Source organism: Lissotriton vulgaris, chromosome 7, assembly GCF_964263255.1.
Source record: "Lissotriton vulgaris chromosome 7, aLisVul1.2, whole genome shotgun sequence".
In the NCBI taxonomy this organism is placed as follows: domain Eukaryota; kingdom Metazoa; phylum Chordata; class Amphibia; order Caudata; family Salamandridae; genus Lissotriton; species Lissotriton vulgaris.
The window spans coordinates 1,612,528,057-1,612,545,361 of record NC_141695.1 but is presented as its reverse complement, the minus strand read 5'-3'; the positions used below and the strand labels follow the sequence as shown (position 1 = coordinate 1,612,545,361).

Here is a 17,305-nt window from a genome sequence, read left to right as displayed (position 1 = left end):
CTGCCCGTTTGCGACCGGTTTTTCTTTTGATGCATTTGCGTGCTTGTCTTTTCCATCTACACATCCAGGACCATAATTATCAATTTTTCACGCAGCACAACGAAGCAAGCCACCTTGCTGCACTGTGTGACAGTGCAGAAATGCACTGTATTTAACATTATAAGGCGCATTCCTGTCCTTTCCATGCGCTGGCACACTTTTAGCTGCCTAGCACCAATGCATGCACCCTTGCCCCGTGGGGCAAGAGTGCCAGCATTGGAGGCAGGATTGTTTTTGTGCAGGATGGGTCACCATCCTGCACAAAAACAATCCTCAGAGGCATTTTGCTCTTTCAGGTGCAGAATGCTGCACACATAGAAAGAGTTAAAAACGAGGAGAAATAAAGACATTTCTCCTCATTATGCCTCATACCAGTTCTACCAATAATGGTAATCTGGGAATGTGCCAAAATCAATGGGTGCATGCATGAGAACACCCACGAACCACCCATGGAACGCCTTCTCGGGGCAGAGTAACGGAATGCAGCGATTTGCGCTGCCTTGCATTACTCCAAATTTATTAAGCCATGCAGGGTCACGTAAGGTGGCCTAGTGTGGCATAATAAATTTCACGTAGGTTTTGTGGCGCCTTTGCGTTTCTGCAAAACATTGATGAATCTGTCCTCCAGGAACTAGAATCACATTCCCATCAAAGCCAATCTATCTCCTACCCTTCCGGAGTTTTGATGGGAATGGAAGACCCACTTCTTCAAAGAGCTCTACTTCTCTGAAAATTACAAACCTAGGGGCATATTTATAAGGGTTTTATCTCCGCTTTTTTTGCTTTAAAAGCCAAAGAAGCGGAGATAAAAATATCACCCTACCAACAACAGGGTGCTAACATGCAAAATCGCATGTTAGCACCCTTTTTCACTACGCTTCCCTTTGCATCTCTAATGAGATGCAAAGTGGGCGTTCCAGAGCAAAATAATAGGAGAAATGTATCAAGCTTCACGCTAACCCTGTTAGAGACAAAAAAAGCAACGCTAACCAGGGTTAACGCTGCTTTTTTATGTCTGCTAATTTTCTGATTTAGCCATGTAATCCAATGGGAGGTGGATTACATGGCTAAGTCCACCATGGGCTATCTACAAGGATATCCCTATCCTTTTCGTTTTATCGCTGCATTACCAGCGATAACCTCCCAAAATGCCGCTATGGCTGGATTTTTTATCGCCTAGGCGGTTAGCCTGTTAATAATGCAATAACCAGGCGATATTTTCCAGCGACAGCGGGCATGAAAAAAATTAACGCTAAGCACTCTTAGCGTTAATTTTCCCTGTTCCTTGTTAATATGCCCCTCATTATACATTGTTTCTTGCAAACAATTGCATCGTATTCTAGGGCTCATGCCTGCTTTTTAGCTCTCGTTTACGCTTCACCTTGGTTCATGCTTTACAGATATTATTACCTATATATGTGTGTAGATTTCATTTTATTATCAAACCCCAATCGGACCTTCCCTCTGCCAATAAGGCCTGAGAATCTTTTTCCACCAGATATTCCAACTCTGTTTCAGCCATATAAGGACATGATACAGGCTTTTTTATCATGTGATCTCCATCACCGACCTAAGTAACCGAATATGAGAATGTTTCAACTTATTGAAAGTTGCAAAGTTCCATTTGCGATATGGTCATGAATGAGCCGAAAAAAGTAACTAAACAGAGGCTTGGGAGGGTGATGTGTAGGGGTGAAAGACCTGAGAGCATCATCTCTTTGACATCAGCATGCCCAAGCACTCTTACCATCTCCACCACCTCCACCTCGGCAGTGATCCTCAAGTGGTACAAGAATGTTGTCAGGTCCTTCTTCATCTGGATGCTGTTGTCGTCCATCTGGGCCACGGAGAAGATGCGCATCTTGCACTTCCTCCAGACCTGCAGGACAACGGCGATGCCAGAGTTAGAGAGGAAGCGGGGCAGGAGCACCAAGATGGAGGGAGGAAAGGAGGATGGCTACAAACATTTAAGACAGGCATTTCAATTATAAGGGAGAGGGAGTGGAGAGGGGTGATGCCTAGGGAGGAGAATATTGAGCTTGGTGGAGGTTGGGCACCAGGAGAGAGAATGGGAATTAAGTTGTAGGATGGGGTTTAGGCGGGAGAATGTGCAGTTATTGAAGGATGGAGCTTGGAGGTAGGATATGGAGTGGGGTGGAGATAGGCAGTGGGGAGGGGATAAGGAGTGAGATGGAGTGTGGGGAATGGGATGGACTAGGTGATTGGAAACAAGCAGATAGAGGGATAAGAAATAGGGAGAAAGCATAGAGGAAAGAGAGTGGCTTGGAGGATGAGCAGTGAGTGGAAGAAGATCATAGGGTGGGGTGCAGGGCGCAGGACCGGTAGTTGATAGAGAGTAGAGAATGGAATAGATTGTGAACAATACATAAAGCAAGGACATGTAGTTTAGGGGCAATAGGGTGTGAATTGGGGCTAGGGTGACAATAGGAAGAAGATAAAGGAAAGGGAGTTGGATGAAGGATACATAATCCTTTATTACCCTGAAATTCATTCATGTTGCTATTACATGCCCTGTCTCCCAGGATATAATACTTCAGTTCTTGAGCCTGCCGCCCCAGGTTGTGTGTTCATTCACTGTTTTTTCCATCCATTTCTGGACACCCTGCAATCTGTGTTCATCTATCTTGACCAGCTTCCCCAGAGCAGGTGGCACCCTATTACACCATTGCTTTTGTTGGAGCTATCAATCTCTCTGTGCACCCCAGCTTTTGCCTTACCCTCTTCAGGGCCCTGAAACATTGTTTGACCACTTTACAGGTATCTGATATAACTCCCCTGGATCTCACCGAATATCTATGAATTGCATGAGCTACACTGTGCATTCTGCTAACACTTGTAGCAAAGAGCACAAAAGCTGCATGTACTCCGCTACGTACACGACTAACAAATGCAGCAAAGAGTGTACGTGATACATATCTAGGGTGACCAGGCGTCCCTGTTTTGCCAGGACGGTCACTGTTTTTCACCAGCTGTCCCAGCAAATTTCAAGAACTTTAGCTCAAGTCCCGGTTTTTAGAGAAGGTCGACTGAAAACGGTGGGAGGCGTTTTTTATGTTTTACAAAGCAGGTATAGTTAGAAGTTGTTCCAAGAAAGCAATTTAATTAGCAGGCATGCTACTGGGCTTAAAAATTGAATTTTATGTATGTTCTTACTGCCTGTTCTGTAATTCTCTGCTGAGGAGCGCTCTCATCGCTTGAAGTAAAATTGTAGTCCTTCTTATATTTTTGTGAAATGTCGCGGTTTTTGGCTTTAAAATTCTGGTCACCCTATACATTTAATACACATATTAAACTATGTATTCAGCTAACACCCACAGAAAAAGACTCCAAGCATTGTATTAGCCATCCCATAATACTGCAAGAGCCTGCTACCTCTGTGCACTGTGTGGGAACCCCACCTCATTGATATCAAAATAACTAATATCTAGACCACCGCCATCAGAGGCTCCGTCGTTGTCATACCCACCAATCTGTTGTCTCCCTGGAGATCACCTGAGGTACTGTCTAACTCCATCTGCAACCCCTTCACAGCAACAAGCAAAAACAATGCTCCACGCCCGGCCAAAGTCCTCGATGCAACACTCACGGAGGGTTTTATACCAGAACAAATCAAGCAGGCCTTGGACACTCCTGATAGAAGCACCAGTCAACAGCAAGAAGCTTTCAAACTACAGTCACATTTTGAATCTACTATATACAAGCACAATTCTAGAAAGCAAAGTCAAACAAAGCTCCAAAAGCAAAGGGAACAACAGAAAGGGTTCTACAACCAGCAGTCTATGTTTCAACTGTCAAGAAAGGTAAAAATAACATGGACCAGATATCAGTATTTGACAAGGGATTGCTCTTGTTTGATCATCTGGGTCCTCCCACAAGTATTACACTGTCTGATTGTGAAATTCCCTCAAAACATCTGCACATTTGTGGTTAGGTTTCTGAAATGGCCTTAGAATAGAGCTCACTCCTTCTTTCAGGTGCACCCCGCAAATATGTGTGGATTACATTGTCTGGTCAACCAAAACTGTGCCATACAGGGTACATCATAGTTCAGCGCTGCTGCCAAGACGTTTTATTGGCAATACGACAGGCCAGATCAGGGTAATTTTTCTCTACCATCTTCCGTAGGAAAACGTCCCAGGAACTTCCGGGATCTTTTTCTGCCAGAGGAATGGCTCTGGACCTCGTGGCAACATAGAAAACATATTAGAATGTTGATAGCCCACTTCCAATTGCATATTAGACATATCCCTCTGCCTGATTGGATCTAAAACAGAGGCACTCATTGTAAGCCAAACAAACAATATACATTCCTACTCATGTGACACCAGTGTCTAGGTGAGGAATTGACACATGTTGAGGGAGTGAGAAACCTGCATTCCTGTATGACCTTGACCACTCTTTTCGCCACAGTTAAACACTACGGCCAGGGTGCCCTCCTTCCAGATCTTGGTGTTCCGCGAAGTGTTCTCATTGTTGCACTCAGAAGACCAATATATTTGATCGGTCTCTGGTTCTATCAAAGCTGCATTACTGTTTACACAGAACTTCCCAAGAACCAATGTCAACACTAGTAGGAAATCCAGAAGTTTGCAAACAGAGCTTGGGTAGGCTTGAGCAACAATGACCACATCACTCCTAGGCTGGGGATACTAGAAAAATGCTCAGCAGAACACAGGATCAATTTCAAACTTCTGTGTATAAATTTATCATTCGAAACTCCACTTCTGCTTATCTATAGTTACCTTGCGATGCACGGTTAGGTTGATGTAGTGGATGCTGTATTTTTTTCGTACAAGATATTGCATGTTCTGGAGTGGTGGTTTGCCTCCTAATCAACATTTAATGGAACTTTCTATTGATCAGGTAGCGTGCCACATCTTAAAGACTCCGCGCTACTAAAAAGTAGAGTTGCCCTCTCCACCCAGAGTCCGGTACTCCATGCTGAAGAGTTCATCAAGTATAATCAGCCCATGTGAGAGTAAAACAACTTAAATGTCTGGGCCAGTCTTAGTGTAAATGGAACCCACTACTGCCATGTTTTCTTGCTCATGCTAATAATGCCCAGCAAAATGCCTATGTCTGACATTGAGATACTCTGTGTTTGGGCTCTCGAGACAAGAAGATTGTGAGTTAGTTTGCTTGAGAGAAACATTTATTACCTGTAAAAGCCACTTTCCAGAACTGATGACCCCATCTGAGGCACTTGCTGAAATTCTTGGTCAGAATTCTGGCCCGCATTACATTTCTGTGGTCGGGCCATTCCACCAAAGCAACAGAGTGAATTCCTCTGTCGCTGTGGCAGAGGTCCCGGCAGCCAGATTTCTAGATAACCACCAAGCTGGCAGTCATCTATACAGATTGACAGGAACTGCCGTCACAGTGGTTCTTGTCAATGTATTTCACTGTTTGGAGCAGGGCTCCGTCAACATGATGGAGCCTTGCACCGAACAGTTTTCCTTTTTTATTTCAGGAAGAAAATACTGATAAGGGATTTTCTTTTTGAAAATAAAAAAAAGATAACAACCCTCCTCATCACGGGAGTCATCCCTCACTGCGAGAGGGGGCATGGCTTCTTTTTTACTGTCCCTCAACCCTGATGATGACAGACAGTAAAAAAGGCTATATGTCCATCCAACCTAATTGCGTGGATAGATATATAGCCAAGTCTCCGACGGAGTAGTTTATACCATGTCCTAACTTAATAAGGCCCACCTTTAAAGTTGGCAGGCAGAGCACTGTGTTGGCAGAGAAGGGACTCCATCGCTGTTGTGACAGAGTTCCCTCTCCGCTAACATATAATTCAGGCCCTCTGTCTTGTTATCAATACTAGAAAAAGCATGTTTTAGTGTATAATTTTGGAGTTGGCCTTCCTTTGGGGAATTTGTGTCCAATTACATTTTTAAGGGAACAACTTGGTGAATGACTTTGTAATTAACAGATTCATCATTTTATTTCTCTCAATAAACACTTTCAAACCAAAAACATGAGAAAAAAAAAATCTGTGACATGAGTCAGTGGTGACAAACTTCTGAAAATGTCAACTTTATGTTATCAACTTCTGGAATGCCTCCTGGATAGGTGGCCTCCACTAATGCTCTGGAGGGGATATGAAGTGCACGTTCTGTACTACATGTTGTTTCCAGTGGAAGCACATTTGTGGCTAATCCCTTCAAATTCACCCATAACAAGTGATACCATACTTTTTATTGAAGACACCATTGGTGGGAGCAACCCCTCTTGGTAGCATTAGGTTAGCAACAAAGAATGTCCTTTATGGTTGCCCAGTTCAGGACATTCTCTGCTGCTCATTCAAGGTTAGTGAAAGTGACCGCTCAGCTGGGTTAACCCAGATCTCCAGGACATTCTCTTATGCTGCTCCAATGTTGCTGATAACTGTTGAAAAGAAGTATTCTGACGCAGAAGTAAGTACAAGCGTCTTTAATCTGTCACCCACTCTCCGCAGATCATGACAAAGCCAACATTCTAATGTGAACTCCCATGGAACATTCCAACAGGCAGGATAATGCGGGGAGGGGGGGGAAGGTACAAAGTGGAGAGGGAAGAAGTAAAAAGAAGAGGAAAAAAAGAAAGGAGATTACAACACAAACAGGTAACCCAGATCCCCAGGACATTCCCTAATACTCGTTCAAGGTTAGTGATTATAACCCCTCTGCTAAGGTAGCCCAGATCTTCAGGACATTTCCCAGAGCTCATTCAAGGTTGGTGACAATGACCGCTCTTCTGACACAATTCAGATCATCAGGACATTCTCCGCTGCTCATGCAAGGTTAGCGATAACATTATTTTCTTCAGATCAGGATGTCCTTTCAATGTTTTTTTTTGTTTTCCAACTGCCTTCTCCCCAGGCTTCATGTGACCTACTTCCAGGCTCCAGCTGCCTTTATAAATATAAAGCTGACATGCTCCTCAGTCCCATGCTGTTCTTTTTATTTCAACAATGATTCTTTTAAAGGTCGTTTAATATAGTGTAACATCTGAACAGAGGTACATTTCTTGCCCTGCTTTCCTCCCTCTAGTTTCAAATGCTCTTCCTTTCGTTGCTTCCTGTTCAGCTGGGCTTGTTTTCCCCCTCTCCATATGTCCTATCCTCAATTCTGCTGCAATCTCTCCATGACCACTGGTGCCACCCTAGTGATTATTTTGACTTTACATTCCTTGTTGTCACCCTTCTTTCCACCTAGACGGGGTCTGCAGACTGCTCCTGTCCTACTCACCGGTTGCATGTCACCAAATAGAATACAACTACCCGGAGATACCACTACAATGAAGCTACAACATCAAAATTACCCCTTCTATGAACAACAATGCCTTGAAGAAGGTAAATATACTATACCTAAAACTAAGTCTAGTCCTAAACCGAAGAGCAACCAATTCCCACACATAAATCTAACTTTTAACAATAACAGATACTCTAATACTGCTCCTGACCCTAATAGTTAACTTTGTGCTTACCTTATTGGATGACGTGGTATGATAAGTAGTGGTATTCTGAGTAGTGGTAAAATTGATGTAGTGCCCTGAAGTCACTGAACACTGAAGCACTGTTCAGTTCAGTTCTTTTATTTATTTCGAAGGTTGAAAACCATCATGAAAATACATAATAATAATAATACATAATCTCATAAAAAACATTCTGAACAACATGACATTTAAAAAGAGCATCAAGTTAAAAAGGGTTTTTGTGAATAGTAGAACCAGAGTACAAATATGATACAAGACCCCATATGACTTTTTAGGTACCTCCCAATCCCACTGAAGCACTGGATTCTAAGCAGAGCGAATGTACCTTGTCACCTGGGATGGGCCATCCACGTTACCCAACAATGTCCTCACCTTGTGGTGCTTCAGAAGGAATGGAAGAAGCATCAGCATTCCACCATCATGGACAATCCACCACACATCGATGAAGCCCTCTGAAAACTTCTCTTGATTGCCAGGGAACATGTTAACATTCTTGGCGACAATCAATGCCAGATGAGCAGCCGTCGTCTCCCGCACCAGTTCTGTGGGATAACAGACAGGAAATGTGTAAAGCTGTGGATCTGTGTGTGTGGAAGTGGGACGAGTGACTACATTGAGAGCATCCTGAGGTACCACACGTAGGGGCCGATTCACAGAACTAATCCTAAACTTACTACTTTTGGTATTCACAGAAGGCATTTAGTAGTAGTAAAGTTAGGATTTTGTCTTAAGTTAGGATTTTGTCTTAAGACCAAAACTTAAGACAAACGTAAGTTTAATTTAAGACAAAATCCTAACTTAAAACAAAATCCTAACTTTACTACTACTAAATACCTCCTGTGAATACCAAAAGTAGTACATTTAGGACTTTGTCTCAGATTAGTTCTGTGAATCGGCCCCTTGGTATCTGTGGCCCTACCACTGGCGTTGAAAGTGGCTTATCCTTATGGGTTATGCCGGTATACAGTCAAAATATCGAGTCAAAAACATAGAATTGCAGTAATATCGAATTAACAATATAGAATGGACAAAATATCGAATGGACAGAATATAGTTAACAAAAATATCGAATAGAATTGCAGTAATATCGAATTCAAAATATAGAATGGACAAAATATCGAATGGACAGAATATAGTTAACAAAAATATCGAATTTGAGGTAAGTAAGTTAATATCGATTATTTAATTATATCGAATTTTTTAAGTGTTTTTTATGTTAGTATATGGGTGAAAAGTGTATATTTATTTAATAATTTATTTTAAGTGATTCATTTTATGGTATTTAATTTTTACATAATATAATTCTGTAGCGGGTTGTGGGTTTATAGGGGAATAGGGTGGTAAGTATTTTAATTATAATTAATTAAATATTTTAATTTATTTATTGGTATTTATTTTGAATTGATTGTTAATTAATTGTCAATTGGTAAGTAATTAAAATATAATTGTAATGAATTTTTATTAATTGATTAATTGATATTTATGTTAATTTTATTAATTTATTTTCTGTAGTGGGTTGTGGGTTTATAGGAGAATAGGGTGGGAAGTAATTTAATTCTAATTAATTAAATGTTTTAATTTATTTATTGGTATTTATCTTGATTTAATTGTTAATTAATTTTTAATTGGTAATTAATTTAATTATAATTGGTAATTCATTTTTATTAATTGATAATTATATTAATTTTATTCATTTATTTTCTGTTGCGGGTTGTGGGTTTATAGGGGAATAGGGTGGGAAGTAATTTAATTGTAATTAATTGATTTTTTTATTTTTTTATTGGTATTTATTTTGAATTATTTATTTATTATTTTTTAATTGTTAATTAATTAATTGTTAATTGGTAATTAATTTGTATTAATAGGTAATTTTTTTAAATAATTAATTTGTATTTGTATTTCTTATTGATTAATTATTATATTATATTAAATTGGTAATTACTTTTACTTAATTTGTAATTGGTATTAATATTTAATTTATTTTTATTCATATATGAAGTATTTACTTTACCTACTGTTGCACTCACTGGAGTGGGAATAGTAATTTTTACTCCTACGCTATCCAACGCTTTCCCTACTGTTGCACTCACTGGAGTGGGAATATTAATTTTTACCCCTACGCTATCCAACGCTTTACCTACTGTTGCACTCTCTGGAGTGGGAAAAGTAATTTTTACCCCTACGCTATCCAACGCTTTCCCTACTGTTGCACTCACTGGAGTGGGAATAGTAATTTTACCCCTAGGCTATCCAAGGCTTTCCCTACTGTTGCACTCACTGGAGTGGGAATAGTAATTTTTACCCCTACGCTATCCAACGCTTTCCCTACTGTTGCACTCACTGGAGTGGGAATAGTAATTGTTACCCCTACGCTATCCAACGCTTTCCCTACTGTTGCACTCACTGGAGTGGGAATAGTAATTTTTACCCCTACGCTATCCAACGCTTTCCCTACTGTTGCACTCACTGGAGTGGGAATAGTAATTTTTACCCCTGCGCTATCCAATGCTTTCCCTACTGTGGCACTCACTGGACTGGGAATAGTAATTTTTACCCCTACGCTATCAAACGCTTTCCCTACTGTTGCACTCTCTGGAGTGGGAATAGTAATTTTTACCCTCACGCTATCCAACGCTTTCCCTACTGTTGCACTCACTGGAGTGGGAATAGTAATTTATACCCCTACGTTATCCAACGCTTTCTCTACTGTTGCACTCACTGGAGTGGGAATAGTAATTTTTACCCCTACGCTATCCAACGCTTTCCCTACTGTTGCACTCACTGGAGTGGGAATATTAATTTTTACCCTTACGCTATCCAACTCTTTCCCTACTGTTGCACTCACTGGAGTGGGAATAGTAATTTTTACACCCACGCTATCCAACGCTTTCCCTACTGTTGCACTCTCTGGAGTGGGAATAGCAATTTTTACCCTCCTGCTATCCAACGCTTTCCCTATGAAATTATATATTTTTTTAACTTACATTAATTATTTATTAATTCTAAGGTTATTTAAGTATTTTAAGTATGTTTAAGTCAATTATATTTATTATTTCATTAATTTTCAATTACTTTTAAGACATAAAAAAAAATCGATATTTTGACTAACTATATTTTTTACAACGATATTTTGGATTCGATATTTTTTTACTTACCTGTTTGGAGATAGGGATTTGATATTTTTGCATTCTATATTTTTTCCTCGATATTTTGGTAAGTCTATATTTGTGACATCGATATTATTTCAGTGATCCGTTTATGCCCACTTTAGTAACATTATTAGTGGCAGGAGAGGTAGCCCCAAAGAGCAGCTTCTAATATGATGAAAAAAACTCAAGCACATGTTGGAACAACCCAGTAAGTCATTCAAGGAGTTCTGTTAACATTTTGAGGAATAGCTTCTATGGTCTCGTTAACTCCTCTATGAGCTAAAAGAACTTCTAGGTGTCATGCAGTATCCTTTTCATGTATGGAGTGTGGTGATGTGGTTCTTTGTCCCTACAATATTGGTACACATTCAACTTTCCCTTTCTTCAATCCTATGTGACACATTCCTTATAATGTAAGAGGTTTTAAGAGTGCAGATCTTTAATATAAATAGCAGATTAAATACTGGGTGATTTCCACAGGAATAACATGATACATGGAATTTGTGGCAAGCAAATACTTGAGCACACAACAAAGTAATTGAAGGATGTTAGAAATAATGTCATCAGCAACAGGCATGTGCCTGGGGATTTGGGGTCTGATTTGGGGTTGATTGTGATCTCATATGGAGAGGGACTGGCAATTAAGTCCAGACTTTTCCTACTGGAGTAGGACCAAGAATGATTTGCATATGGCTGGTCTCCGTCTAGAGTGGCATAGTGAACAAAATACTATGGACTGGAATGCTTTCAAGAGTGACTTAGAGTGGCTGGGATTAATTCGACATTTCCTTCCATCACTTTGTTGTTTGTTGAAGCATATTGAAAATAGTCAATATAGTTCCTCTTTTAAGCCCAGTTGCCAGATGTAAAATATTTCAGAGGTCATTCAGGGTCCTTACTCCTAACTGTATGCTAGAAGCAATGCATTAGACAAACAAAGTAGGTGGGTCATTAGCTATTTCTTTATTAGGTAATCCCATAACTGTAAGAGAAGGTTCAAAATAGTGGAATTGGACGAGAAAAACAAGCCAACTTCATGTCAAATGTACAAAGCATTTTTACTATTGTAAACACTTCGATTTGGCGTTTGGAACTGCAATGATGCTTTCTCTAATGTACAAAATCCAAATTATTCATTGGTAAACTTTTCTTGACTCCCGTAATTGGATTCTAACCTTATATTAATTCGGTATTTGGAACGGAGTGTTGTGGGAGTTGCCTTTTTAACTCGTTAACCGCAGCGGCAATTCCGGCGCGGTTCAGCAGTTTAGCGGAGTGGTCGGGCCACGTCGGCCAATGGACGTGCCCAGCACTTCGGAGGAAGTGATCGCGGCGGCCGTTGGCCGACGAACGCACGCAAAGGGTTAATACCACATTGGTATATGATGTATTCATGTTTTGCAACAGCAATAGAGTAAAAAAACTTTGAAAAGTTAGAGATTACTGAGTTGGGGTAATGCATTCTCAAAAGATAAGTGGTCACTTTGGAATCCCTTCTCCCGTGTGAAAGTAAATTAAGGGTTGTTGGATCAGAGATATGGTGGTCTGCTGATCGTAGCAGGCCACGATCACTTTGATGACCACCAATCAGAGTGAATTTCTTTTTGTGGCTCAGAATATTATTGTTCCTGAGGCATATCTGATTATGGCCCACTCTGAATCAGAATTTTAAGACCCAACCAATTAGTACATTTGCTTTGTACAATTCTCTACTGGTCTCAAAAATACCGACCGCAAATTGCAGCCAGTTTTTGGTTACCAGTCTCTAATACATCTGGCCTTTAGTTCTTTCAGGGGTTAAACGTGTATTGCTGTTGTTCCAAAGGAGATGATTTCAACAATCTTTCTATGTCAGCACTGTATATTTCAGAAGCAGTATGACTTCAGACAAAGAGTGCAATTAAATGTTACTGCCCCTTGTTCAATACGTTAAAAATTTTAAATTGCACACCCAGCAATTATAGGCCAGAGCCAATGGTGAGCAGCAGCGGCTCCTCCGCTAAGGCGGAGGAGCATCGCACCACTGCGTTAAAGCAGTGCAATGGATTTTCTTTTAATAATAACTGACGTTATTATCATTTTATTTTTTGCATTCCCGTTGCCGCCAGGTTAGGGCGGAGTGGGGCTGGGCACCTTGACCCAGAGGGAGGAGGGGTGGCTATTGCTACACCTAAAGTGCACATGACTGTTTGGCCGGCCATCTCCAGCAAATGCGCAGTCCCCCAACCTCTGTCTGAGCGCCGAACCAGGTTGCTAAGACCAATCACAATGCGGCTATCAGCAGCATCGTGATTGGCTGGGGCGTCTGGAAGCCTGGGTGCTTCCTGTTCCTGGTTCCTGCGGTGGAGAGGTGGCGGTGATGATCAGGTACGTTTTATTTTTAAATTTCCTGACCCTCCCTCCTTCCCCTGCCTCCCCACCACTGTCCCCTACCAGCTGCTACTGACCGTGAGGACATATAATGTTGGGAAACAGTCGCTAACATATCATACAGATGATATTCTAATGATGACCTACAACATAGATGAAACTTATCAGATGGCCTACCACTTACAGAAATTATCAATAATGACTTACACAAACAATGTGCCATCTGTATGATTCGGTTCGAGAAAAATACCTACTACTGTGACTGCACGTACCTATGAAGTTCCTCCACGTTTGGTGGTCTTCCTTCTGCCTCCAGTTCCGGGGCCATCCCACCAGCACTGTGTTGTGCTGTAGACCCCCGAGCCCACTGGACTGGATGAGGTGTGAAATCCCATCTCGTATATTGGAGGAGATGACAACCTGGCAAAATCCTTTTGTCTTCTCAGTTTCCATGAGTCGGCGGATAGACTGTGTAGATAGGATTGTGAGGGAGGCAAGAGGGAGAACAAAGATTGTCAGAATAATACATATACATAATAGGTTATGGACAAATAAATAAAGCCAACAAAATATTTAACATGCAAAATTTAGATAGAATGTGTTATTGTGTTTCTCATGTCCTAAAGGGTGGCAGTAGGGGGGGTTGTTTATGAAGCGCTCTCTTTTTTACACAAACCACCAATTCAAACTTAGCATCTTCCGCTGTTGGGTACACCTTGCATCCCTTCTCCTGAAGTCAGATTTTGCATATAAGTAGGCTAAAGTCTTCTTCACTACTTCACACCCACTGCCCCTGCAACAGCATTGACACAACTAGTGTTTCTGTTATATGAAACTTTAGAAATAAAATAAATAAATAAATCAATAGATTTACTATTAATGACTTCACACCTACATTCCTTGAGGATACACATATCATTAAGGTATGTGGAATTATATATAGACAATCTATACATAATTACTTGTCAACATTTTGGTCCTCAATATTCTGGTCTCAATACGGTTGTGACCAATCAATATTCGTTCTGTGATACTCCAGAACCACACTGGGATCTAGTCTTACTTTTCCGTGTCACAGCAATTACTAATGAGTTGCCACCTCATAGACGGGAACATCAGATTATTTAATGCTGAGAAGCTGGTCTTACCCACTCTTTGAGGGTGCTATCAGGTTGGTAGGTCACAGAACAAATACTGTGGATTTCTTTCATCCCCTGACTAGAGACCCCAAGAAGTAACAAAGACTGTATGACTGGGCAAGAACTGGTTTCTATCCAAGAAGGTCTGAGCTACCTAATGTTGCTTCCTCTTCCACCATCATTCTTCAAGATAAGGGCTCAGCACCTTAATCTGCAACTCCTAAACTTTTCAAAACATGAACGTATATTGGTTTTGGAAACTGGATTAAGATGCAAATGTAACACATATGAAGACTGATTATCTGCAAAGCAGCTTTCTCAAATCCTTAAACATCTAGGAGATGTGATACCGACCAAAAAGTTCTATAGATTGGCAAACATCAGGTCTAGAGTCTCCAAAACCTTGAAGCGATGGTTGGGAAGATTTTCAGCACCATGGGGTGACCTTCAGGGGTGAAACATGTTCGAATCATGAACTGTTTGTTGATAACAATTTAGAAACTACATACCAACGCTACTTCTAACCAGGCTTAGTCCAAGCATATGCTATCATATCAAAACAAATGGAAAGTTGGGTGCTGTGAGATCTGGGTAGATTGTCTTAGCAGGAATACTACAACCTCAGAGATAGAGAAAGGGGGACCATGATCTTGTAGGGACAAATTGTACTTCTATATGACTGGAAAGTGCAAATCTCCCTGGGGTGTTGGGTGTTAATTGGACCATAGATGTGCAACTCTTTTGGTACAATCCCAGCCTGTCAACTGCCAGGCAAACAATATAATGTTGCTGCAAACCTGACACTATGTTGAAGCCAGCTGCAGAAGAAATAGAACCTTGGGTTTTATCCAACAGTACCAATGGATAACCTCTTTGCTGGGGTGAATCGGGGTCTATATGTACGGACTGAAACAATCGCCATCCCTGCCAGTGACTCATTCTCTCTTCTTGTCAAACGAGACTGTATTAAATGAAAGCAGAAATGCAAAGTGGAGAGTTTTTACCTATTCCACAGCCAAGGCATTCACTCACCTACTCACAATATATGGGTCTCAAAAGTAAGAATGGAGCCTGAAGATCTGTGTATTTTGGAGTTTGGAGCATAGTGGTCTGGTCAGAATGTCTGCCTCTGTGACACTGGAGTTGAAACCACTTGTAAATGAGTCCATGTTCGTGCGAAGAATGAAAAATATGGCTGAGTCTGCCCACCTGCTAATCAGCCTATGTCCTAATATGAATGATTGAAAAGCACATAAGGACCGCCTGTCTGTACAGAGGAACTCTAAGTCCCATAATCACCCGCAGGCCTGCCTTGAAGAGGAATTATGTAAAAGGTGGTTCCCACAGGGAAGTGTAGCCCTTAACTTCCACGGCGATAGAGGCAGAACCGAGGTAAATGAACCCCTCAAAGGAGTTTGCAATTATGCGTTTAGTGCATTTATATTTGCATAACCTCAGTCATGACAATATACGTTGATACATAGCAGTCAATTATTATGCATTACTCATATCTTAACCAAAATGTGCTCCTAGAAAGTGACGGCACAGTGAGAGTAAGTATTGGTGAAAGAGGTGCATACGTGCTATGTACAGAGATGTATGCATGTGGCTGATGGGGATACTGGGTTGCCCCATTTGCTCTAAAAACTATGCCTTGAAGAGGAGGCATTGCCAGAATCGGCATTCCCGCGGTGATGTGCTATAAAGGGCCTAATCTACTCCTGCGGTGCAGGAAATACATGAGCACCGCTTGCCTGCACCTCAAGAATCCAACCCACAGCCCCAACCCTCCTGCAGCCAGCCCTGTCTAAGTCGTCCCCATGATTGCTGTCCCTATGTGGCAGTCCTGACTGGAGTACATCCTCTTTGCCCTTCTTAGGAAGAATCAACCTTACACCTCAAAAATCTGCCATTGGCTTGCCCGGCATACTGACTTTGGCATTTCTGAATATAGTGGTATTCTGTTCGAGAGGAGAGTTGGTTGGGTTGGCCCTTCTGTAAAGCATATAGGAGGTGACTGCATTGTTATAAATTGTAAATATCCAGGTCTGGCCCAGCGCCTAATCCATTCCGGCACAATGGCTGACTTGATGGGATCATGTCCACCTTGGCTTTTTTTACAATCCTGCACTGTCCAGCCAAAAGGGTGGCTGACTGGCTGTCAGTTCCTTCTGTCTACGAATGACTTACCCGGTGACCAACCACAAATAGATACCTCCCTCTATCAAGTATGGATGGTAATGATTGATCTTGGCCTCCATGGCTGATGATAGGGTACCTGATAGTGAAGGTGCTGCAAATTCTCAACACCTCACCTGATGGTTCCACCTCCATTCAATATGAACACCTCACGGCTCCTACTACTCCCACCACAAAACAAGTCTCCTGGGATCTTGCTGGCATGGCGCCCAAACTTTCTTTCCCTGACTGGTGCCAATTTATAGTTTTGTTCTTGATTTTTCAGTCTTAATTAGGCAGCAACATCATCAGGGAAAGGGTGACAGTCTGGAGGACTAGCAACCTGGATAAAAACTACTTTACTGTGTGTGACTAAAGTCATTGATTTGGATTCTCGAGACGTCCTGTGTGTCACTTTGGAGTTCCCTTCGGGCACTTTCTTGTGTATGTTCAACTTTTATTGGAGAAAATGATGGTGACAGAGATGAAATATCCATTCCTGCTTTGATTAATGCTCACCTAGTGACTCTCCTGGCTGGATGTTTTAAAATTGTGGCAGGTGATTTTGACTGTAAATTCTAGTCACTGGGTATCAATTCTGAGATCCTGTCTGGTGAGGAGGATGCATAATGGTCAGTCGCTGCACTCACACTTCCACCCATTAAGAGGAGGACAGCGGCTGCTTTACAGCCTCTGAGCATGCAATTGGAGATTGTTTTCAGAGAGAGGGGAGGCACATTTTCAATCACCTGCATAGGACCAGCCTCATAGACAATATTCTGTTTGATATCAGGTTGTGTCCCATGGCGATTGACATGTTTGTGATCCCAGGTATGATAGCAACCATAAAGCTTTGGATCTCACTTTGAGATCATTCGGTCCCAGTATTCCTGGTTCTCTTATGGAACCCTTTGATAGGAGACTCAC

General features: G+C 41.4%; 1 protein-coding gene across 1 annotated transcript in view; it reads right to left on the bottom strand.

The window, feature by feature from the left end:
- Positions 1-17,305, bottom strand: part of SLC12A5 (solute carrier family 12 member 5) — an 814,812-nt gene that overhangs the window by 36,120 nt on the left and 761,387 nt on the right. The window contains exons 18-20 of the mRNA XM_086932544.1: positions 13,334-13,529; positions 7,915-8,084; positions 1,787-1,918 (exon numbers count right to left, since the gene is read on the bottom strand). Coding sequence (XP_086788670.1) covers positions 1,787-1,918; positions 7,915-8,084; positions 13,334-13,529 — 498 coding nt within the window. The remainder of the gene's footprint in view (positions 1-1,786; positions 1,919-7,914; positions 8,085-13,333; positions 13,530-17,305) is intronic.